At 39.3% G+C, this 25,530-nt stretch overlaps 2 protein-coding genes across 2 annotated transcripts; both read right to left on the reverse strand.

Moving 5' to 3' along the window:
- Positions 1–426: 426 nt before the first annotated feature.
- On the reverse strand, positions 427–13,648 carry grnb (granulin b). The gene is made up of 17 exons (XM_028029294.1): positions 13,511–13,648; positions 13,157–13,244; positions 12,375–12,515; positions 12,060–12,200; positions 11,704–11,817; positions 11,230–11,371; positions 10,920–11,017; positions 8,429–8,558; positions 8,200–8,291; positions 7,445–7,595; positions 6,059–6,156; positions 5,687–5,920; positions 4,028–4,273; positions 3,727–3,960; positions 3,372–3,629; positions 1,989–2,709; positions 427–1,045 (listed from the first exon to the last, which is right to left on the reverse strand). Exons 2-16 carry the CDS (start codon positions 13,157–13,159, stop codon positions 2,563–2,565), a joined length of 2,229 nt encoding a protein of 742 aa, XP_027885095.1. The 5' UTR covers positions 13,160–13,244; positions 13,511–13,648; the 3' UTR covers positions 427–1,045; positions 1,989–2,562.
- A 1,063-nt stretch (positions 13,649–14,711) lies between these two features.
- Positions 14,712–25,236, reverse strand: fam171a2b (family with sequence similarity 171 member A2b). The gene is made up of 8 exons (XM_028029293.1): positions 24,991–25,236; positions 21,897–22,124; positions 21,138–21,230; positions 20,688–20,846; positions 20,111–20,290; positions 19,793–19,906; positions 19,005–19,131; positions 14,712–18,863 (listed from the first exon to the last, which is right to left on the reverse strand). Exons 1-8 carry the CDS (start codon positions 25,076–25,078, stop codon positions 17,378–17,380), a joined length of 2,475 nt encoding a protein of 824 aa, XP_027885094.1. The 5' UTR covers positions 25,079–25,236; the 3' UTR covers positions 14,712–17,377.
- Between the last annotated feature and the right edge of the window lie 294 nt (positions 25,237–25,530).

Here is a 25,530-nt window from a genome sequence, read left to right on the forward strand (position 1 = left end):
ATTCGGTCAGCTGGAATGGGTCAAAATTAAACCAAACTGCTATTAGAAGTTTGAGAGCATGATTGAAAACATTTGATTGGATTATTTTGAACTGGCAGAAAGCAAAAACGTTTCCTTCCTCATTATTCTGACATTTAGCAAATAGTGTCCAAAATCAGGAAAAGCTTAACAGAGAGGAAAAATAAAGGTTGTGTCTTTACAGTGTATGGAAATATGTGGTCAAAATTGTATGTGTAAGATCTCCTTTCATTCAGTTTTCTTTCATTATGATGAAAGCAAAGTTTATAAAAATGAAGTGAGCAAAGCAACCCTCAAAATTTAAAAGTTAATGCCCTCCATAGGAGAAGTCAATTATTTCTTAAATCATTTTTTAAAGCTCTACTTAAGTTATAAATTCATACCCCAAGTTCTTAATTACTGATTGCATTTAAAACCAGAAAGGATATATTTTTATTAACAGACTCCATAACATACCAAAAAACACACTCAATATTAAATAAGGCACACCTTATTGTTTTATTTTCCTTTTACCAAATTTAAATAAAAAATCTGAAAAATTCAAACATCTACAGGGTCCCTGAAACACAAATTTAAAAACACAGAACTAATACATTAATTTAAATCTCTCATGTCACTAAAAAATCCCTTCATAGCTGAACAATTAGAAATGCAAAGGAAAATTAGTCAAATCTGTGCTCACTCATTCGAGCAAAATCAGAAATTACAAATGGAACCATCTGATATATCTGCCACAGTCTTCAACTCATTTAAAGCAACTTTTTGGAGCCATTAACCAATCCAATGGCTGTTGTGGGGGTTATCAAACTTTTAAAATTCCAAAAAAAAAAAAAAAAACCACCACACCTAATATTCATAACAGCGTTAAAACTAGACAGTCAGCAGAGCCAACAGAAGCTGACAGCAGCTATGTGCTGAAACCTTCAGGCCTACAGTTAGTGATCTAACCAGGCTTGGTTTTGTGAACATCTATTATTAAACAGAACTCTCTCATCAGAAAAGATTCATAAGATAAATCTTCTTAACCCTCCTGTTATGTTCCGGGTCAAATTGACCCGTTTTAAAGTTTGAAAATTTTCTAAAAATAGTTGGAAGTATTTTTTTTTGCATGAAACTTTTTCTATTTGTCTTAATAGGTGAACTCTACATATCAATTAAAAATTTATTAGTTTTACACATTTGTACCAACCCCTAGGTCTACTTTTTACACAGATACTGTTCGGGTCAATTTGACCCGGCAGTCAGGTTAAAGTGCAAAAAAAGATTAAAAAATGTCCATTTCTATATGTTTCCTTGCAGCTATGAACCATATTTCACCACACAAACACCACACACATCCATGCACACCCCGACACACACAAGCACACTTTCTCACTATTCTCTTTACTTCACTAGGAAACTGCGAGAAAGCAGGTGTTCACACAACATTTGAGGAGAACTTCTTCTGTTCCTGTGGACAAACTCCACCCACACTGAGTGACACTCAGCAGAAGTGGAGGGAAACATAAATACTCTCTGCATGACTCATTTATCTTGATTTTAATCAGTGGGTCAATTTGACCCTGAACAGTATATGTGTCTCAAGTTCAATTATAAAGATCACCCATTGAAAAAAAAAAAAAGTGTAATATAAAAATATTTACCAAAAATCAATTTCAAGGAAATTATAGTTTTTTTGTGTCTAGGATTTATTCAGTAAATATTAAAAATGCAAATTCCATTTTTTATGTCCAAATGAGTAAATGAGTAGGTTGTTGTCATTGATCCTTAATTTGGGAGAAATAATCAAACATCATTGCACAAATATGAATTGAAATGGTTAGTATTGGAGTTAATAATCAGATAGAAAAATGTTTTGGAGGATTTTTTTGGTTTCTGACACTATTGCATGATTAAACACTCCCCGGGTCAAATTGACCCACGAACATTATTGCTGTACCTCAGAAACGAACATAACAGGAGGGTTAAACTAAGCAGATGCTTTAGACTTTCTGCAACTCAAATCCAAAGACAGAAATTTCTTTTCAGAAAAATAATTCAGACATTTTATCTCATTTTTCAAGGCTACCTTTTCTTTATTTGGAATATAGGTCATTCTCACTCTAGACTTTTGAATGTATGTACAAATTTAAATGTTTGCTTTATTGTTTTACTTCTGTGCAATGTATTAAATATTTGTGTGTAATACAAATTGAATGTGAATTTTCTGCATTCCCACCTATCGCTGCAGATAAAAGCTTCTTCTATATCTGGAGTGATTTACAGAAATGATGCAGAAGATGAACTAGATCCACATTCAGTGTTGAAATGATAATAAGTTTAAATGGAGAGACACTTGCTCAATAAACAGAATGCCCATAAAAGCAAAACCTCTTCCCAATCACTACATTTCCACAACAACAAAAAAAAAAAACTACAAAAAAAAAATGCAATTAAGAGAAACCAAAAAGGACACTGAGATGACTCTCACTTTGTCCACACTAATGCAAGCAACAGATTGATGGAAAGGATTCAGGGCTGCAAATCATCTGCAACTCTGCCAAATTAGAGTCCACGATGGACCGAGTCTTTATGTCTGACCCCCAGCAACGAATCCCAGGTCAGCTGGGTCTGTGGAATGCAATTTCTGGCTTTCAGGTTACATGAGTACCCAACGGGACAGCAGTGCTTCACGTCTGCGCAGCATTCAGCCTGGAAAACAAAAATAAACGTCATTAAAAGCTGTATTTATCAGTTAACTACATTAGAGAGGACTGATTTCCATTCATGGTCGAGTGGCAGAAAACGATATTTGCTAATATTGGTGGCGAGTCTTAAATGCCAGTAAGATCTAGGACTAACATTAGAAGTCAACATACATAGTGACTCACAGGAGAGATTGTGAGGACATTCAGAGGGAATTTCTAGTATCCTTAGGAATTGCTAGGATGCTTGTAGAGTTAGTTAATATTCGTTTTGACAAAACATGTCAGATTTTTTTTTAAATCAAGTTCAAAATATATCCAACAATTAGTTTTTGTTAAACAACAAATCTACAACAGTTTGTTACGATGTACAACAGGGTTTCATGCACGGTCCACTTTACCGTATATTTGCATACACTTGGTAAAATTATCAACCAGAACAGGATAAATGAAATGAAATTCTGGATTAATTAGGATTTATGAATAAATATTAGGCACTTTATTGGGGATATCTAGTGATCTTACGTTTCAAAGACTAAACCTGGAAACACCAGAGATTTTAAAAACACAAGTGGACAAACCTACAGACATATGAACAGCCTTACAAATGGCTGGATCTTTCTCTTTCCATACAAACTGTGTCAAGACACTGAGACACCGTGAACATACCTTGACAAAGGGACAGCAGCTCCACTCTGTAGCTGAAATCTTACAGCAGGTGGATTTTGGAGGGCAGACAAACACCCCTGTGCTGTCACATTGTACGTTTGTTTCCTCCACTGCCTGTCTCAGCGCAGACTGTTCCACTTTACTCAGAAGGGCAGCGGTGAGCTCCAGATTGTAGCTTTTCTTGTCACATGTTTTAGTTTGCATGTTGCATGTGTAGCCCTGAGGACAGCAGTGCTCGTGGTCAGGGCAGCAAACCGCCTGAAAAGAAGGAGGAATATGCCACGGGTTAGACCTCAGCACAGCTAAACAGGTTTTTCATCTTTATCAGGGCTGACAAAGTCAGAGGCGCTCGAACCTTCAGCAACGGGCAGCAGCCCCACTCGCCGCTCGGCAGTTTGCAGCAGGTCGTTCCTGTGGCACAGCTGCTTTTGTTGTCGCATTTAACGTCGGTCAACACGCTTGGCTCGGTCAGAGCGCCCAGTTTGGTGGACCAGGGAATCCGATGAGGGCCGCTGGAGCACAAGGACCGATGGGGGTCACAAGTGTGTCCACTGGGGCAGCAGTGGATTCCATCTTTACAACACACCGCCTGGAAAACGACAGCTTTTACTCAGCGTACTGATCACGCGCTCTGTATAAAACAAGCAGACTCCTACCTCCGGCAGAGGGCAACAGCCCCATTTGTGGGTCCTCTCCATGAAGCAGCAGGTCGTGTCTTTTGGGCAGCTAGTCTGACCGTCACACATGATTTTCTCCTGCTGAACTCGACTGGTCAGAGCGGGAATTTTGGTTATCAGGGGAAGCGGCGGAAAGACACCGGAGGAGTCGTCGCAAGTTTCAGCCTCCAAGTTGCAAACAGAGCCGTGAGGACAGCAGTGGACGTGATCGTCACAACAAACAGCCTGCAGGATATATAAATTGCAGTTTTTAAATTTTGATCACTTTGCTTAAACCCTGAGCCAATTTAAAGCATGACCTCAGTTTGGGTTTCTCAATTAACCTGATGTTTAAGGATAATTGAGAAATCCAGTCCGGATTTCTATACATTTTAGTTTCAAGCAGCAAGGTTTTCTTCCTTATGTCAAAACAGTTCTTTGAGTTTTCTGAAGGTACTTTAATTTCTCTTCGCAGTTTGAATATTTAACATGTGACCTGAAAACTGAGTAACGATAAAAATTAAAAACATCTCATTTCTAATTTATTACTTTTTCCACATTTCTTATTTCAAATGCAAAAAAATAAATGACATCTAATTCATGGGAAAACTTCATGCAGTGGTGAAGATCAAAGTAACCATTTAAAAACAGACTGTAAGAAAGATGAATAGACTAAAACAGAAGGATGGCAAACAAATGTCTGTGTTACAGCCCCCCCCCCCCCCCCCCTTTTTGTGAGGAGGGGAGTAACACGACAGCCACAATCATTTGACAGAGTCCAGGTGAATGTTGTAAAAAAGAGGGATTTATTGATAACGAAAATCCCGGAAGGCTCACACAAACTGTGGGGGAGAAAGGGGCGGTTAGGGGGGTGCCAAATCATAGAAAATAATAAAACAAAACAGGGCCTAACTACCGTCTGAACTAAAGAAACAAAAAGAAAACAAAAACCCTGTTTATCTAATCTAACAAAAGTTTCCACCAAAACTTTACATGGGAGGCACCCCCCTCCTTACCTAGTGTATCTAACAGAAAATACACCTACGTGATGAAATGTACAAGGTACCCCAAACTTACCTCGCCCTCTAACTCCCACCACAAACCTTCACACAAAGAGCAACAAGACATGTGTCAGGTAACAAAGCCAGTTCTCCGCTCTCCCCAGCTGGGCTGCTTAAATAAGGCCTCCCTGCATGCTGATTGGCCCATAGTTGATGAGGATCAATCAGAGGAGATTGACACCAGCTTTCCCTAGTACCTGTGAAGAAACAAAAGGGGAGGGAAAAAAGAAACAAACAGCCTGCCAGGCATGTAACAGTCTGGAAAAACAAAAGGCAGACAAGTAGCTATTTATAGGCAGATAAAGAAATCGACAGCCAGTCAGGGCAAAATAGATATGTAAATGGAAGAAGAATGGATAAAGTGACGCAAAGGAAGGCAAATGACAGATCAATATATTGGCAATCTTAGGTCGCAGATGGATGGAATAGATTCTTTAGCTGAATCGAAGATTTACAAAAGATTAAACAGCTTGATTGATAAAACAGCGAGCAGAGAAATTCCTAGGAACTTGGGAAATCCTGTGGAGCCTGGAGTGGTAAAGGAATTGAACAGTGCTGTAAATCAACGGATAGATGACCAGTCTGCAGTCCAGGTTACCTTGGGCAGAGGACAGCAGGCCCATCCCCCACTCGCCGTCTTGCAGCAGGTAGCTTTTCCGGGACACGACGTGGATTTGTCACACTTGCTGTTTTCTGTCAGTAGAGGAAAGACGGGTGTATTCGGGAGCAGCGGCATCAGCGCTACGCCTGAGGGATGATCACAAGTGGAGGCTGCCAGGTTACAGACGGTTCCACTGGGACAGCAGTGCAGGTGGTCCTTGCAGCACACAGCCTGCAAAGAGGAGAGACAACCATTACAGAAGAAAAAGGGAGTGAAGTGTGTGGCAATTTCATCAGGAAAGCTGGTTTAGAGAGTAACTGAGCAGCTGGAATGGAGAAACCACCTGACGAGCCGTCAACCTGGCCGTACCTGAGGCAAAGGACAACAGGCCCACTTTCCTGTTGGTGATTTACAGCAGGTGTTTCCATCAGCGCAGGCCACAGAGGCATTACAGGGAACAGCAAGGACTGAAAGACAAAACAGAAACTTACATTAAAGCAAGTACATAAACTTTATTCCAGCTGTTTAAACTCCTAAAACACAGATGGATTTAAGATGTTTTAGAATAATCCGTTTCTTTTTCTATTTTACACCTCAAACACTTAAATGTATGCAGATCCCTAAATAACTAAGGTTTATGAGCCACAAAAGTATAGATTCAGTACTATGCCAGCTTTACAGCTCCACACATTTTGTTTTTATTTAGGAAAAAACATGAGGTTTGGTAGCTTTTTCCTATGTTTATCACAAGTCGGTTCTAATTAACAGGCAACGCTTTGTAGTGGTGACTTTATGACTAACGAGCCAAAATAGCTAAATAAATAGACGTTTATGGTAGTCCTAATTTTTCACAAGAGCCCTGAAAAGAGAGGCATCTTAGGAATCATCAAGTCCCCATAGCAACAATTAAACCTACGAAGCATGCTCAGAAAAGGGCTCCGGACTTATTGCAGGGTCCAATTCTGCTTCAATAATAAACTTTTCTACACATGGACTCATGTTTTCGTCAAGCACGCTCTGATACATGGTAGTACTCATGGTGGATTCTCAGATGAACTGGCCAGGTGCTGGGAAACTTCTCCAAACCATGACACTTACTAAATACTGTATTTATTTTACACCAAATTATATCTTCTGTTTTAGTAATGATTAAACTCCTCTCTCCAAAGAACATTACTGCAGTAGTCCTGGACTTTCTCTTCATTCTCTGTAGCAAACATTAGTCCTGCCTTTATGTTGTGTTCATTCAGAGTGCACACCTCCTATGAAAGTGAAACTTGTAAACCCTATTCCTGATCCAGTCATGATGTTTTAAGGTTTTGGAGGCTCTTTGATTTTTCTTTCAGGATGAACTTGCTTGAAAAGCCAGATGTAGGCATGTTAGCAAATATTCTGGATGTCCTTAACATGTAAAACAGAAGCAATGTTTCCCAGTCTTAAGGCACACTGTCCTGCATGTTTTATGCTTTGCTGCTTCAGCACACTTGATTCAAATGATTTCTATTCAGCTAAAGCCTGACAATCAGCTTCGATTGAAGTTAATAAGTGAAAATTAATCATGTTTTAGTAGACAAATATTATTGAAGTTGTAACCTACAAGCAAGTTTGGAAACTCTACAAGTCTACTTTGGTGACAGAGTTATCCATCCCGTGAGCTTATGTGCCCATTGATTAATGGGCACATAATATCGCGTATTAATATTGCAAAACTGACATTCAGTTTCAGTCTCCTGTAACTATGACCTCTTTACTGACCTTTGCTCTGTGCTGGCCCCTGGTCCATCATGGTCAGGAGCTTCTTAATGGACAGGGGAGCGTTTTCCTGGACGGACACACAGGTGCTGTGTATCAGGTCGCATTTTGTCCCTGAAGGGCAGCAATGGATGTGGTCTGAACAACAGACGGCCTGTGAGATGACAGGAAGCAGTCTTAACACTCATCTCTTCAGCTACAAAATTAATTTAATACAAAACAAAAACACAAAAATTATTCTTTGATTCTGGCATTTCTTCTGTTTAATAAGGGTTCAATAAAACATCTATACTTGTGATAGAAGAATAAGTCATGCATGTAGCAGGCGTGTGCCTCTGCTGTGCGTGGTGTGCCATCTATATTTAAATGAGCAAAAAGCACAGATAACTTAGACATACTTGTGTGAAATCTGGTAGTTTTACCCAGGATTACACAAATTATATCAAACTATATTTAAGATCACTGTTAAGGGCTAATCCTCAATATGTTAAACTCCAGGCTTATTCCTAGCAATTAGTTTTATTCTACTTCCTTTAGTTTTGCTTCACCATTAGTGTAATAATGAAGAACTTTTTCTGTTTTAAAATTTGATGTATAAATAAATTTAACATAATATAAACCCCATTTGCCAGTAACATTAAACTGTGCTCAGTGTGGTTATTGTCATTTCTTGTTTCCTTGGTACCACCTATTTAAAGGTGTTTTACTGAAACATAAAACAAAATCAGGTTCCTTCATGTTAAGAGTGTGATGCTTACGTCAGGCATAGGACAGCAGCCGAACGATCCGTTGGTCATCTGGCAACACGTTGTCTGATCAGGACAGACCGTTTTCTTATCTGGACACTCCACTTAAAAAAAAAAAAAAAAAGGTCACAGATCAAAATCTTCACTTTAAGAATTTTCTTCCCTTCCTTTAAAGCTCTAAGTTTATTAGTGCTGCAAAAATAAATCTGAATCAGTGGTTTTTACAGTAAAGGCAGCTTACCGTCACGGGACACAGCAGGAATCCTCTTCATCAGCGGCACTTCGTTCCCTCCTGATTTACAGACTCCATGCTTTAGGTCACATGTCGTGTTGCTTGGACAACAATGGAGATGATCATTGCAACATGTGGCCTTCATATAATGAAAACATATGAAAAAAAAAAGTTAAAAACTAGATTTAATTACAACTAAAGAACACAGTGTGCAGAGACCAAATGACTCAGCCTGCAGCGGTGAATTGTTCAGAAAGTTTCTAATCATTTACAAACAATTGCACAACAACTTGCACTTGTTAAACAAAATATCACTTTTTATGAAGATATTATATTCGAGTCACTGTTTCAGTCTGAATACCTTCTCTGTTCAAACACAGCTATAAGCCAAGACTGGTTGTAGCTTAATTTGATTATGAACTTAATTATAGAGACTCAGTATGCCGGTTATTTTGCTGCAGCTCTGTGACAGTAAAGCAATACATCTCATTAATGCACTTTTCAGGTACATTAGTCTAGATTTTTTCTCAATGGTGGCCTTAAAATCTTGTTTCAAATAACAGTCCCTTTAACAGAACATTTAAACCCAGAAAATGGATGCATTTTCACCAGCTCCAACGAAAAAATTAATAACACATGAGGAAGGAAGCAAAAACAGATTCAAAGGATGCATGACACTAGGATGGAAAGGAAGAGGAAATACTGAAGAAAACCATTAGGGAAAGAAGAGACAAGAAACAAAAGTGTGCAAGGCATGCAGGAAAGAAAAAAGAAAATATACACTGCAGGTGAGACATTAACAACGACACCAGGAAATAGTCAATAAAAGTCATAGGGGAGCAAAGACACAAGGACATTTAAAAAACCACAAAATAAAGAATAAGGCAACAAAAAAGACAACGCATGCAAAGAAGAGAAAAGAAAGTAGTTTAAGCATTTAAATGGGGAAGGACAGAAGAAAGTCAACCAGGTAAGACGAGATTAGACAAAAAGGATAGAAAGACATCCTTACATGGAAGGAATGAACTAAAGACAAAGTAAAGTAGTAAGGCTATGAAGATAAAGGAAAGAAGGACAACAGAAAGGAGCAAGTGGAGGTCACATAAAAAAATACAAGGAAAGAAAGATCAGAAAACTGTAATTTTTAGATAATTTTGTAGCATATAGATTATTGTTTAACCAGGTGGAAACAAGCTCCTTCAACTTAAACCATAAAGTTATAATTTAAGGGGCCTGGGAGGGTTTTGATAGGAAACCTCAATCGTATCAGTTTTTGTTAAACTCTCAATAAGTATATTTTTCTAAATATTGAAAATCTCCGTCTTTAAAGGCGCCCGCATATACTGCACAAGGTACCGAATGGTTTGGAGGAGCTGCTGTTTGAAAACATCAGAAGGCGAGCTATGTGCGTTTCGTGACTGTGATTTCCACTTAGACGTACCAACTGTGGTCAGACTGTTGTCTGTCATTGTGGTAAGTTCTGCAGCAGCCTGCTAGTTAATATCAGGAAATGTACAACTTTTAATAGTTTTTAAAGCAGTCAAAGAGATTGTTTGTATCCACCCAAATTTGTAAACAGTCAGTAAAACTGACTCAGAGTAGCGCCATGTATATGGTGTGTGGGGGGTGTGGGTGCGCATATGTTTTTATGGGAGGCTGGGTTACAACATAAAACTGTGATTTTTTTTTTTTTACTTTAATAACTAATTCAGTCTGTACCATCTGTCAGGGGGACAAACACTGGAGATCTAATTGTGTAAATTCACATTTGTGTTGTTCACAATATTCATTAATACACAATGTTCCTCTTATGCAAATAAATAAAAATATAATATAAAAGAAAGAAAGAAAATAATAATATTCCACAATGACCCTGATCTTGAAAACACTGCAGTCAAACTCAATAATATTCCACAAAGAGTAGCAAACCTTGTTTTAGAGATTTTTTAAAAATGTTAAAACAAACACACTGGGAGTTTAGTGAAGTGAAATACAAAATGAACACCTGCTGAATGCAGAACTTCTACTTAATTTCCAGAATATTGTTACTTCTTGTCATTTTGGTCCCTACGCTCCATCTCAGTCTTTAAAAGGGGCTGCATAGTGCACAAGCTACCGAATGGTTTGGAGGAGCTGCTTTTGTTTGAAAACCTCAAAAGGCAAGCCATGTGTGTTAATTAACTGGTAAATTAACTAGCCCGCATGCGGCTGTACTAGATGTGCTTGCAATAACAGTAATAAACAGCTCTCTTTTACATGTCCACACCATGATGGCTGTCTTTGTTAGATTGCCTAATTAATAATAAGAAGCCATTCTAAAAACTTTAGCAGGTTCCAATTATTATATATTTGAATCTGTATATTTCTGACTCTGGGTGAACTGGAAAAAAAGGGTTAAAGCCCAAAATTAACATTTTTGCCGATGATTAATAAGTAGAAGCTTCTGACACCATAATTTAAGTCACGAGTTTCATTACTGACAAGTAGTTCTAAAGCATACCTCTTGGTAAGGGCAGCAGCCGTATTGTCCGCAGCAAGTATAACCATCTGAGCAGCTGCTTTTCCCATCAGGACAAATCACTGCACCAGCCACAGAAACTACAAATGGATAAAGATCAGAGAATCAAACATGTTTTATCCCCCACCCCCAATTAAAACTACCAGGGTATTTTTAATTTAAAAAATGTACGCAATAAAAAATTTTATTAATTAAAATTTAAAATTTTTATTTAATTTTAAATGAATTTGCTGCTCTGGTTTAAAGCCATGACTGACTTGTAAGCTGTTTGTTTACAAGAGAAAATCCCAACCTGGCCTATCCTTTGATCTTTCCGCTGGTCGTTTTTCCAGCATCGGGACGGACCCAAGTGATGGAGAAACACACTTTAAATGGACGAGATCGCATTTTGATCCTCCAGGGCAACAGTGGAGTTTATCCTCACAGCAAACTGCCTGCAAAGATAAGAAAATGCTTGCTGATAATGATGAAGACTGTGGCTCTGTTGAGGACATTGTCCTCTAGTCCTGAATAACCAAAAAATACAAATTTGCAAAAAAATATTTGCATATATATTTCTGCTTCAAAACTTTGTAGATTAATGCCCTAAAATAAGTATGTGACACTGTGTTTGCAATACATTACCGATCCTAGTGGAAGATTCAAGCATCAAAATAATGAGCCTGACAAAAGTCAGGTCAAACCAGATCACCTTCCTTGTAATGTTTCAGGCTTAACAGTGGAATACAACAGAAACATGCCTCTTACAGACAAACAATGTCTCTACCTTGGGTAACGGACAGCAACCCCAAGAAGAATTATAAAGCTGGCAGCAGGTGGTGTCATCAGGACACTCCGACTCTTGGTCTGGACACATGACCGCCTTTATTCTGCTGATGAGCTGGAACCATCAATATCATGTAAACCTCAGAAATATCATAACCAACCACTTTTTACACAGTAGAGCAACATTGAGCAGAATAATGAAGCTCGGTGTTCTGTTGCTTAAACACTAATATTGGGCTAATAAAAATAAAACTGGTGCCTTCCAGTGACATCTTTTAACAATTTTTTTTTTTTTTTTTAAAACAAGAATATAGAAGGTCAGATTGACAGAGTGTGAGAATTACAACTTTCTCTTACCTGAGAGGGAGATGATCTCTGCTTACTGGGAAGTCGCTTTATCAACGGAAGTGAAACTGTTTTATTAATACATTTCTGATGGACCAGATCGCACACTGTCCCCTGGTAGCAGCAGTGAAGGTGATCTGAACAACACTCTGCCTGGGGGTGGATTCAAGACAGAAGAGAAAGGTTGACATTACAGCAGCGGATATTCCGCATCAAAAGAAAGAGTTTGTTACGGAAACAAAACCACAAAAGGCAAACAGAACTTTCTTAATATAGACAAAAGATGCAGCTTATGCTTTGGCTAGAACAGACAAATGAGTAGCTCACATGTGGAAGCGGACAACAGCCATAACCTCCCTGAGTGTTCTTGCAGCAGGTGTCTTTATCTTCACACATGCCTCCATCGGGGCAGATCAGCGCTGCGCTCAGGCCCAGAAGAGCTAGAAACAAGACCCCCATTTGAAGAGTCTGAACACAATGAGAAGAAAACATGGCGCTCAGCAGCACAAAGTGTGATAAAGCGTGCCCTTATTATAAGACCAGCACCCTCATCGTCTCGGTTTCAGTGTAAAGAACCAACTACGTGCAGCAGCTTTGCAAACATTCCACTTGATAACATGGATTGCAACACTGAAGAAATTCAGGACTTCCCACAAAGCTATGTCCCTTTTATGCACAAAATATGTAGAATTTAAGATGGTAAGAAATCACATAAAAGTAATATTTTTCATCTTTATTTAACAAGTTAACCGGGAAAGTGATTAATTTGCTGTTCTCATCAAAAGAGATGCAGCTGTTAGACTCTATAATAGACTACAAAATTTCCTGTTTTGCTTCTCATACATTTCCAAGTGGAAAAAGGTAATTGTTTAGTGAATCATCCGACTGGTCTTAGAACAAATATCCATCTGCATTGTTTACTCCAGGTGTAAAAGGTTTTACATTTTGACTGCAGAGATGTAATTCTGTATGCATCTATACAACTTATTGCAAAATCTAAAAGTATGAACACTTTATATTGACTATACGTTTTTTGATTTTAGTTTTCTTATTTTTGTGGAAACTGGTAGTTATTTTTGGACATGCTGCAGGTTAAGGATCTACTTTACCATTGTGAATAGATGGCTTTAGAGAGGCAAAAACAGTTCAGCTGTTATTAACAGAGCTCTGGGTGCTGCTGCATACTCCTCTCAAAACCTGAGGGGAAAAAAACAGCAAAACAAACAAACAAAAACAATAAATTAGCTGAGGGGTAGAATTTCCCCTTCATGAGCTAGACCTGTTTTTAAAAGCTGTACAAATACTCTCTCGACATACTGACCCTGAAAAGAGTGACTTAGCTACTGTAATGCAAATTAATCTATTTAGCTTAGCGGGCTACGTGGCTAGCATCAACGGTAGCTGCCATGAATTACTTTCCTTGTTTCTCTGCGATAGAAAACAAACAAACATGGCAACTTTACCTCACAGTTTTATGAAGGCAGATGTAATAGGTAGAATAAGAAGTGTCCTCCTTTCACCGCATCGCCACAAACACAAGACAAAAACAACCTGCTACAAATTTTTGAAGGCATTTATCACATGATGGGCTCACACGTGACCTTCCATGTTGATCAGTTTTAAAGGAATAGTACCTCCGACGATGGGATTTCATTAAGCTCTTTTCAGTAGAGATAGGAACGTGTTTTAATTGTAAAGTTTTACAGCTAAAGGTTAAAGCACTTACATTTTTTTTGCTCCATAAAAACACAGGATATCTCAAAAGTTAAGGTATTTTACACACTAAGTAAATTGTAGAACCCATTGCAACCTGCGTTTTTGTTAGGGTGCCCAAAGACGGCCCTCGAGGGCCAGCATCCTGCACGTTTTAGTTCTCTCTCTGGTGATAGTAAAAACCTTTTCAGCATGTCGGTGTTCTTCTTAGGCCTTCTAACGAGCCATCATTGGATCCAGGTGCGTTTAACCAGGGAGAGAACTATAACATGCTGGATGCCGGCCCTCAAGACCCCACTTTGGGCACCCCTGTAAAATGTAATGGGTTCTTCCTCATAGAGCAGCGTTTCCCAATTCCGGTCCTCAGGCCTCCCTGCTCTGCATGTTTTAGATGTGCCTCTATTCCAGAGCAGCTGATTCAAATGATTGCATGACCATCAAGTGCTGCAGAAACCTGTTGATCACCCATATATTCAATCCAGGTGTGTAGCAGAAGGGAAACACCTAAAACATGCAGGGCAGGGGGGCCTGAGGACCGGAATTGGGAAACGCCGTCATAGAGAACCTGTTGGCACATCACCTGATTTGTGGAGATGTTCAACCAACATCTCCACAAGATCGATTGTTTTTATTTTAGGATTCAAATTTACTTTTCAACCCAAATATGTACATTGCTAAGACATAAATCTTGTATCCTTATTTAATGGTACAGTGATTGAACCTTCCTCTGTGGTTAATGAATGCCATTGCCTCAACAGATGCACATGCCACATTGACATTTCTGGAACTCTATCAAAGAATAAGTCAAGATTTTTGGAGGTCAATAATACTCTTCCTGACATCTTTGCTGATTTTGTGTGTGTTTCTATTCCATTTTTTAGACATAATCTGAAAACAAACCCATAACACTGTTGTCACAAGTTTTTGAAAGTAACATTCCAAACACATAAATAATGTGGGAACACATTTATTTGTATCTTGTCTAATATACAGAAAGGATCAATTTTACAGTTTACAAACAACTGACCAGGTGTATGATGCATATGATTTAGTGCACAGGATGATGGCCTGCAGTTCTGACCTCCTCACCCTCATATGCACAAAATCCAACAAAGTGAACTGCACTTGAAAGGGTCTCCACAGGGGATTCAGTTGTGTGAATCATTTGCAATGTTTGTGTGATGCAAGTTATCTGCATTAACTTAAAAAACCCAAAGAAACGTGGGCAAAGAAAGCCACAACTTCACACTTTATAAAAAAATTAATAATTTGTCCAAATACTAAAAAACCTTTACATTTACCAAGTGAACAACATAAGTCAGCTAGATTGATTTTGTGGTTATTTCCTAGAATTACATCGCATTTTCAGTTTTCACTGTAGGCGTGTGACACAAGCATTTGAACAGCAGGCGGATGGTGAAAACCCTCCAGCATGACTTTTCCAACAATATTTATGCATTCAGTCGATAACGCTGCAACAAACAACAAAAAACTTCTTTTAAGTTCACAGTTGCTGATGAATCATAGGCAGTGATGCTAGTAACAGCGGGAGCATGTTGGTCAGTATGTTGTTCTTGTAAACATTTATGACCGGAAGTAAATTTTGTTACAGCAAGATTAAAGAGATTAAGTGTTTTTTTAAAGTGGAGTTGTGTGGAGAAAGCGGATGCAGTCAGTAGCTTACCTGTAGTAGAAAGCACTCAAATCGGTCTTGGTTGGGAAAATCGGTTATAATCAAGTTAACAATAACCCTGTGCTACTTGGTAGGGAAGCCTTGGCCTTTGAGTAACTGCTAGCTTGATTTTGGATAGCTGCTATTTTTAGTTTGAGCAAGTGTTAGCTGCGTTTATTTTAGCTTGACTTGGTAACCATTTTTTTGACTTGGATGTAAAATTGACCCAGTAGCTGTTTCTTTGGCTAAAATTAGCTTTTTTCTTAACCCTGGATAGTCATTCGCTTAATCTCAAATAGATGAATTTATTATGATTAACTTCACACTGATCTCTTAATATCATTGACTTGGCTCTAATTAAAACTAAGCTGTTGGCTTAATTGTGATCATTTATTAGCTCTACTCTGATTGTATCTATCAGATAGAAGGGTCTAACTTGACCCTTTTATCTATCTGACTTGGTCTGAATTTCTCTGATTTTTCAAGCCGAATTTGCTCTGGCTGCTGTCCACAGCAAGATAGTACAGCTTCAAATTTTTCCACACAATACCACCAAAAAAGCAAATAACTATCTCTTTAGGGAGAAAAGTCAGTGTATCTTCAATAATTTGGCAACAGAATTCACTGCAACTGTGATGTTTTGTGCCAAATATCCTCAATAAAAACACCCTATACTACATGTTACATGCACGTTTTATACACATAAAATCTCATAGAATTCATCAGAACATTTACAAGTTTGGTGAAAAACAGGATAATTACAAGGTGTCAGATATCCAAGGATAGAATAGCCACAAGAAAAGCTGTCAGATTTGGCAGGCATGCTCCTCAGTGTCACATAATGTCACCTCAATGCAGTGTGCTTATCAGTGCCTGTCGATTTCGACAGAGTGGTTTAGGTTACAACTAACTGCATTTTATGAACCATGCCTATCACTCGATTCTATGTGAAAGAAGGCACTTACAGGAGAGAAGTGGTACAGGCCTTGTATTCAATCCACTGTGTGTATCTCAATAGTGAATCTTCAAGTAAATTAGCAGTTTTGCTGAGTTGCAGACATATTGTGGCGATTAGGGACTGGCTGTACAGGAGCCTAAACAACAGTAGAGCTGGGGGCTTTTGGTGCCTTCTGTTAACTTCATACATTCATATGCATGCAAAATCTTTCTATAACAAATTGTCACTCAAATGTCTGTGGGTCTATTTACACAAAAAGGTTCTGCTGGCCAAAAAAATCTCAACAGGAGAAAGGCAGACATTTTGGCAAATTGTACAGTACATCACTGTGATAAGTCAGTGACACAAAGGGTGACTTTAAGATTATGCTTAAAATTTCAAACCAGTACGATTTAAACAAGAGACCACAGTACATTAACACAGTAAAGGAGGAAGAAGAAATTATTTCTTCTTAAAAAGATGTAAATAAAACATTTGTTCACAGGTGCTTCAGATAAATATGACACATTTCAGACTTCTCCAGTCTTTGAGATGTTCTTTCCTTCATACAATCCTTTTCTGATCACTATTTTGAAAAAGAGTGAGATTTTGAGTGAATTTAGAATCAGTGTAAGGGATTTAATTTAGCTACATATAAATAAATCCCATAAAACAAGTAATCTGTGTGGTTATATTTGGTAAGTATCAATCAGTCATCAAAGTTTAAGTACTCTATTCTTGTATTTCACTCTACAAAATGGCTATATCCACAGTCGGCATTAGGGATGGCTCAGATGATGGTTAAGTGAAGTCACAGGATACACAATAAACTGGACAGAATCAGCAGAAATCAGAGGGGTCAACTGAGACAATCAGCAGAAATGTCAAACAACAACCAGAAAGTGGGCCAATGAAGCAGTGGTTGTGCTTATTGGGATCTTCCTGAAGGGAAAATTCAGTCCACCTCAAAGTTCATCAAAGATCCAGTGTTCACTAAGTTTGAAAAGCTCACTTCCTAGGGTGGAACACCATGAGAGGTCTGTCTTCAATCTTCTGCCAGGGGCTCTTCTTGTTCTCATCTTTGTCGTCGGGATCATCCTCAGGGCTAGTCATAGAGTCGCGGCGATTCTCACTGTTGCTGCTGCGACTGCTGTTCCCTCGGCTACGACCTCTTCTAGGGATGGTGGATCCACGTGAGGACGACCCTTCATCAAGAAGAGGAGTGAGGGAATTCTCTTCTGGTGACACCGGGCGTCCCTCGCTGCTGCTGGGCTCGCTGTGGTCAGGGTAGGCAAGTTTGGAGTAATTCTTCCCACCTCCACTGCTGCTGCTGATGCCGTGGCCTTTCCGTCCTCCTGTCCCCCAGCGTTCATCCTTTCCCTTACGATTGCCCGATGATTTTCTCTCTTGAGATTCAAGAGGCGGCTCAAGGTTCACATCTCGCTGAGCGCTACTGGAGCCACCTCCAAACCCGCCGCCGCTGAGGTCATTGCTGACGTCGATGTAGGAGTGGCGGACGTGAGCATTAGCGCGTCCATCTAGGGAGATGAACCATGCTCGTGGGTGCTGTTTGACGCCCAACTCCAGGAGCTTCTTCTCCGTCAGAGCCTGCAGTTCCCCATTCATCTGAGCCATTGTGGAGTCGTTGAAGAGCACAGGAATGGTCACAGCTCCACCGGAGGAGTCAGAGGCCCAGCTCGGCTCCTCAGAGTCGTCACCCTGAGACCCACCTTGTTGCTGCTGGCCTTGTTTCTGGGAGTGGTGGTGGTGATGCTGCTGGCCTCCTCCCATCTGTGTCCCATCTTTGTCCTGGTCCTTTTGATCCTTCCCATCCTTACCAGAGAACTCAGAAGGTAGGCGCATGTAGTGTGCTGGGATAACCAGGGTTGGCACCATGCTCCTGTACATGTTCTCCTTCATCTGGTCGATGGAGCTGCAGAAGATAATCTGACCTGGCTGGGTGTTAAGGGAAGTTGGTCTAGCAAGGCTATCTGCTGCTGCTGCTGAATATTCTGGAGGTTTGTCAGACTGACTTGGTACATATCCCTGGAAGCGAGGTGGAGACGGGGGATCAGACGAGTATCCTCGATTGTCATTGTCATTGTGATGTCTGTGGTATTCAGACTCCTTGCTCTCCTTGGGGCTGTAGCTTCGATTGTAGTCTTCATGTAGTAAAGGGTTGTCCAGGTTGTTGGTCTCAGTGGCACGTGTAACCTTCATGGGGAAGCTCTCTCCCCGCTGGGAACCTGAGGTGCTTTTCCCTTTGGCATGTCGCAGCATGTGAGCTGGAACATGCTTAGTCAGGTCTTCTCTTGAATTCTGGTAGTCTCGTGATGGAGACATGTCAGATTTGTCGTTGGAGGGACCTGACTCCACATGGCCTCCACAGATAAGATTCAGACGTGAAGTTGATGTTCCCTGGTCTCTCTTAGCTCCATTTAGATTGGATGAGTGGGGTTTGCCTTGATGTCGGCGAGGTTTTAGGCATTTTCGTCTGGAAATTAAATGTTAGAAATCAGAACTCAAAAAACTTCTTACGTATAGCAATATGCATGTTAAACTATCTATTTTGCATTTGTAAATTTTCCTGCTAATATGAACCTATAGGTAAGACCTGTGCCTACGCTCGCCACACCTGCAGTAGTAGAGCAGCACACAGAGCAGGATGAGCACCAGCAGAGCCAGTGAACCCAGAATGGACAACAGGAAGAGGGTGTGGTAGGTGGTGATGTCCCTCAAACCTGGATGAGAAAGACCAAAACCTGCAAAACATTTTATTAACATTTAATCTTATAACAAAGAATATATTCCATTGCTGTCCAGTGATTTCTTATATTGCCATGAAGGCTGATGTACTAAAAAACACATGTCATGTGTCTAAATGTAAGGAAACTAAGACACATTGTGAAAAATGTGATCCTTTCATATCTTTGAGGTGTGTGTTCTTGATGCTTTGTTCTTTTGAATAGTCCATGTGTATCAGGATCCTGGTCATATAACTCACAATGTTCTGTTGCTTCAGGAGAATCAAAGACATCATTGTTTTGTTTTATTATTTTTTCCCCAACTGACCATCTAGGAATTACATTTCAAAGCTCTACGTGTGCCCCTGAGTGGTCAGATAATCAATAGCTAAATTAATCCAAAGGTATTTCCTACAGTACTGTGTATGGCACCTACAGCACTAAAATAAAAGCGATAGGGTACTGTTAGAGTAAGTCTGAAAAACTTTCTCAGAAGAAAAACTAAGACTGAAATCAGTAATATATAAACACAGACCCTGTACACTGAGGAAAATGCTGCAAAATCAATAAAGGCTAAAGGTTAAACATTTCTGTCTTGGAAACACTGACAGTGCAACGAAACACTAACAGCTTCCAAAAGACAGATTCAAGATATCCAACTTTCTGTTGATGTGTGTACCTGAAGATGAAGGAAAGGCAGCCAACCAGTATCCCATCTGAGGAACCACAGCGGTCCAAACGAACTGTGTCCCGTCCTTCTTAACATAGCCAGTCCCATTCCGAACCCACAATCCTAAAAAAACAAAAAGAAAAGAAAAAAACAAAACACGATATTATCATCATTACATTAATTTTGTCAAAATCAAATGTTTCATCCAAACCTTAGCAAATATTTGGACTATGTAGTTTCACCAGTCTAAATAAGACTTTCTATTTCAGGAGAGTTACATAACCTCCTGTCAGCTCTATTCTTCTATGATTTATGTGTATTCCTTACCAGTCTTTGGCTGATAAAGCCAAGTAGGGACACTCGTGGCCATCCTGTTTCGGGTGTCAGATGGCAGCGGTACAGAGATGTGGATTGGATCAGAGACCTGGATCGTACTGCCATCCTTATCAAACAGCTGGATGCTGACCACTGCCAGTGCTGTCAGGTCTGCCCATCCCGTTTCTGCACCTGAAGAGAAAATATCGCTAACATCAGCACTGACTCTATGTTGGATGAGTTTATGGAAGAAAACCTTCCATAATGGGTGTCTCTTTCAAACTCTATGACATACACATTAGTTTGAATGTGAAAGGCAATGTTATTACATTGCCTTTCACATGCAGTTTGAAAGGCAATTTCAAACTTTCAAACTGCAGTTACTTTTCTCAAATTTTTAGTGAAGTTGAGATGTAAGTTTTCTCAAAATGTAAAGGCTGTGCCAAGTAAATAGTGTCCATATTTAGATACAACATTCATGGGTTCCTCAGCTTGTAAAACTTAATTTAACAACAAACCTAAAACTACCTGATCCTCTGGTTTAAAGACTCGAGGAACACCCTTAAACACAAAACACGCAGGTACTAACCTGAGCTGTTGGTCTCCTGGCCCAAAAGAAATGGGAACCCACCAATCTCATACTGACTTCTGGCTGTGGTCAGAGTCGCAGACAATGCCGTGTAGTTAGAGCTGGAAGGCAGCTGAATGGATTTCCTCTGTAGCTGAACCAGCGGCTGGTTTCGAGCTCCTGGAGAAAGTTTAAAAGCTTCAAAATAATGGAAGGATTTTCATCTTTGAGGGCTTTGCAGTTAAATCTAAGAAGGACGCCAGTGAGGTAAATACTGAACAATATCAGACACAATCCATACAGTAGAATAGTTTGTGTTATTATGTTACAAACTCAAACTTCAATGTATTTTATAAAACAGACCAATTAATATGCATAAAAAGAGTGTTTTTAAAGATGTCTTTTTTTTCACAAAAATTATTGAAATATAGGATTCATATTAAGACAAGTAAATGTTTAATCGTTCCTCACCTGGTGATCCAGACAAAACCTGCAGGATGTCATCGTACAGAATGAGAGTTCCTGGCCTCTCAACGAGGAGGTACAGGCTGACCGAGGCGTACACTGAAACAGATAGACATTCAAAAGGGAAATTAACACATTCATACATAGAAGACAAAACCACAAACAATAATTAGGTTTTAACTTAAAAAAAACTCCTTCTAACAAAACTAACAAGGTGAAGCAAGAGCGTCAAACGTGAAATTCTGAGTGTTTGAGTCCTGCATCAAAGCAGTGAGTATTTGCTGTTTTCTTACTCTATATTTTAAGAGGCGATTATATGAAACTACATATTATGCAAAATGTATCAGGGAAAATAAAGAGCAATAGTTGTTACTGCAAGGTGATTGTGGACAGTGATGCTAACTGATTTAGTAAAATTAATTCAATAAAAGTCCTACAGTATTTACTCTTTAGGAACACATGAATAGCTCTGGGAATGACGACATTGTCACAAACAAACTGATGTGTTTTATGCACGAAGTGTGAAATACACTAGCTGACTAATTTATACACAGCGGCTGCGACTGGGATAAACTATTTATAAGCCCGGATTGCACATTTCCTGCCACCCTGGAATTAGTCTCTGATAATTATTTTTTTTTCATCCAGCTGCATTTATGTAAAAGCACATTTTACACTAACAAAAATGCTATATTTTCTATGAATATTAAAGCCCTAAATGTTTTAAGCCAAAGCTGAGGCATGGTGATGAAGTTGTGAACCTACATGGGATCCGACTGGAGTGCCAGGGCACCGAGTTGGTGATGTAATCCCGTTTGGAGGCTGTGATGATGACCCAGGTACCTGCTCTGTACAGGAAGCCGAGTCTCACCACACCATCGCTGCCGGCATGGCTGGATGCCAAAAGCGTCTGATTCCCATGGACTTCTACCTGAGCGTCTGCTAACGGTGAGAGGTCACTGTTGTCAAAAACCTGGACTTTTACTTGCACCTCTGCAAGAAGAGAAAAAGATATAAATTTTTTATAATTTTTTTTTTTTAACTAAATGTCTTGACAGTAGTACATGAAATAAATAAACCAAATCCACTGGAGGTCATAAGCTGTAATTACTTTCCTGTAGTCTCATTAATCTGCCTGACTCCACTTATTGAGGTGCTAAAGTTGTACCAGGATTATAAAGTGCAATGTTCTTATTATGTTTTGAATTCTGAGACCACATATAATTTGCTAATATATTACTATAAGACTGCACCTATAAATCCAAATGGACTGAACTTATGTAGCACTTTTTCAATCATTTTGACCACTGAAAGCACTTTACGCTAGAGTCACATTCACTCATTTGCACTCACAAATTTATACACCAATACACAATTTGGGGTTCAGTGCCTTCCTCAGAGGCACATCAACAGCATGATAAAACCTACAACCTTCCGATCACAAGACAACTACTCTACCCAGAGAGCCACAGCCGGCCCCACAAACTGAAGAAGAGATGAGCAACATCTTATGTTGGCAATTGAAACACATTTGCAGAGATTAATATAATAGAAATCAGTTCAGAACTAAATCCTTAAAGTATATTCATACTGTCTGTATGTTTAAAAAGACTTTTTAATAAAATTATTGAGTTAGCTAAAGGCTAATTTAGCCAACTTCAAAAACAGCTTAGCAATCTATAAACCGTCTGTGTTTTCAATGTAATATTGAAGAAAGATCTGTATACATGTAACAACAGGAGGCTCTTTTCTTATTTGAAAGTGTAAAACATTACATGAAAACATATATATTTGAAATTGGTTCAAAATTCATGTTTTCTTGATCAGATTTTAGAAGAGCAAATCCAGCTGCCATCACTTCCAGTAGAGATGGATTACTTTCCCAAAGGGAATGTCATCACAGACACACCCTCTACAAATCTCCTCATCATGTTTTCATTCCTGAAACATTTACTTTCTCATCCTGCCTCTTGGATCGCGTGAATATGGGTCACACTGTTTCTATGGTTACACTCCGACTCTCCCAAAGATGTCCTGTTGTGCTTCCTCACTCGAATAAGTTTCTGTGTCGCTACAAGCTGTGGTCCTCAAAAACCCTTCAGCGCAAGAAAAAAAAAAAAAGTGACGCTATCAGTTCCACTGACGGTCAGTCAGATCATAAGCAGCATGTATGTGTGTTGGTAACTGTGTGTCTATGTTCATTGAACATGACTAAATTTTGTCACACATTAGCATAATTGGACCTATAAAGGCCCCCTTGTGTATGTGTTTGGAGAGGATTTCCTCAGTCTGGGCTCTACACTTGAAAAACTGGCTTGAAGCAGCTCTATTGATATAAACACTGAGTCACAGTGTCACACAGTGGAGATTTTCGCTCTCAAAAGCCCTTCAGCTGTTATTCAGAGCAACATAAAGCACTGCAGACACTGAAATGGGATAAGAAATGCCCTTGTAGTACAAAGTTAGCACTGTAGTTAACGTTAATATTGCTTTAAATGTAAACATGGTAAGACAAATTGTGAATTTGTCTTACCAAATAAGGTAATTATTTGTAATTACCTTAAATCCAACTATACTGTTAATTTTGCCCTTGCAATACTTTAGAAAACACAGTAAACAACCTACATGAGTCAGGGAAAAGTAAATCCACCTGGACAATTGGGCGTGTATGAGCAACTCCACCCCTGCACGTTCACCTGCTCAAACATTTCATATTCTATTTGAGCTCTTTTCTATACCGGGATTGTGTTTCACTCATATTACCGTCACCTGCTTGGCCCAAATATAATATGCGTCAGTGTATGAACAAACTTCAATAAAAGACAATATCTGGATTCAACTAGTGCTCCCAAAACAATTGAAGAAATTACATTCACTTTAGAACATGTTGCAGCATCAAACTGTTAAAATAGAAATGTTTTAGTTTGAACATTAAACAGATACAGTCATACACATTTAAATTAAATGACAAACTATTCCACATGAAGGCTGTGCTTTGACTTTCACTTTTTTAGATGTTAGGTACTGATCTAAAATTAAACAGTATGTTCTGTAACCGTAGCATTTTATAGTCATTAAGTCTCCATCCAATAAATTAAGGTTGTAAAAAACTATGCTTTAATTTAAAAACTGAAGTAAATGTAAGCAACACTGTAACAATATAAAAGAGCCTATGTGTGGGTAGCTGCATTCCTCCAGACAGAGTCTGTGACCATCCATGCATCTCAAAACAGCTCCGGGCATGCATAATACACAGCAATTACATAATGTCCTTCAAAATGTACATCAGCATAACAACAGTAGAGGAGATTCTTTTTTTCCATGCTTTGTTTTATTTACAGAGAAGGACAGAGGTTTGTTTTTTTTTTCTCCTGCAGTAAAGCAGATTTAATTCTTTTCTGAAACAGAAAGACGTTTGGTTGGATGACCTAAACATTTCCAGCTTCTCAGCCCCTCCTGATCTCCCTGTCATCAGGGTGCACAGCAACAATGAGCAGCATGAAGGCCTGCCTGTGAAGGAGCAGCACTCCCAGGCCTGTGCTCTCAGGAAAAAAAAAAAAACTCACATTTCCACACCATTTCAGTCCAATCACTGCAGCCAACTCCAGCACGGCCTCGCTGTCATTTCACTCCATGTTCATTAAAGAGCATTTCAGGCCGCACACAACAATGTCTGCAATCGTCTCCCTGATAATCTAATTCCTATTTAGACAACGTGAAGTCAGGGGGGCGCAGCGCTGCAGACATCGACGAGGGTTTTTTTTTTTTTTTTTTTTTTTTTTTGTCGACAAAAGCAATAAAACAAGCAACCACTCCCATCTCATTGTGCTGCATCCCCCCTGTCCGCCGCCGAGCTTACCAAATGCTCCCTGATCCGGCAGAGATTTGGCCAGCGCCTCCCAAACCGACAAGAACAGGAGCAAACAGGAGATGCGGTGGGGCGGCATCTTTGCAGCTACATCTCTCTTTCCCAGATCGGCGGCCGTGCTTCCATATTTCTCCCCCTCTTCAGTCGATTCCCGGATGCCTGCCTTTGACTTGGGCTTGAGATGCTGCCGCCTGTGTGGGCTTCGCCTTGTTTTTATTGTCTGAGGTGGCAGCAAAAAGAGAAATGTTTCCCTCTGCTGATCTGCAGGGGAATAGCTGCACAGATCCAAGACTGCTGGTTCAAAAATAATTCACAGGCTCGTCTCAATAAATTAGAATACCGCCAAAAGAGTTTATTTATTTCAGCAATTCAAGTTAAGAAGTAAAATTCACGCATTTAAATTTCTTACAAAAGTGGCATGTTCCTACCGTTTTTAACTGCTTAGTGCATTGTAGCGTGATTTTGAGGATTGCATCTTACAGATAAAATACATTCCTCCAAAACTAAAAAAAAAAAAAAAAGAAGCTATTA

The sequence above is a fragment of the Xiphophorus couchianus genome, chromosome 10 (assembly GCF_001444195.1).
Source record: "Xiphophorus couchianus chromosome 10, X_couchianus-1.0, whole genome shotgun sequence".
Classification (NCBI taxonomy): domain Eukaryota; kingdom Metazoa; phylum Chordata; class Actinopteri; order Cyprinodontiformes; family Poeciliidae; genus Xiphophorus; species Xiphophorus couchianus.

Excerpts from the sequence above, each read along its gene's own strand:
- grnb (XM_028029294.1), bottom strand. Across the intron at positions 11,818-12,059 it reads AGAGATCATCTCCCTCTCAG|CTCATCAGCAGAATAAAGGC; the intron begins GTAAGAGAAAGT and ends TGATGGTTCCAG. Across the intron at positions 3,630-3,726 it reads GCTGCTGCCCGTTGCTGAAG|GCGGTTTGCTGCCCTGACCA; the intron begins GTTCGAGCGCCT and ends CCTTCTTTTCAG.
- fam171a2b (XM_028029293.1), bottom strand. The coding sequence starts at position 25,078 with ATGCCGCCCCACCGCATCTCCTGTTTGCTCCTGTTCTTGTCGGTTTGG. Across the intron at positions 19,132-19,792 it reads TGCCTTTCCTTCATCTTCAG|GTTTTGGTCTTTCTCATCCA; the intron begins GTACACACATCA and ends AATGTTTTGCAG. Across the intron at positions 18,864-19,004 it reads GTGCTGCTCTACTACTGCAG|ACGAAAATGCCTAAAACCTC; the intron begins GTGTGGCGAGCG and ends TTTAATTTCCAG.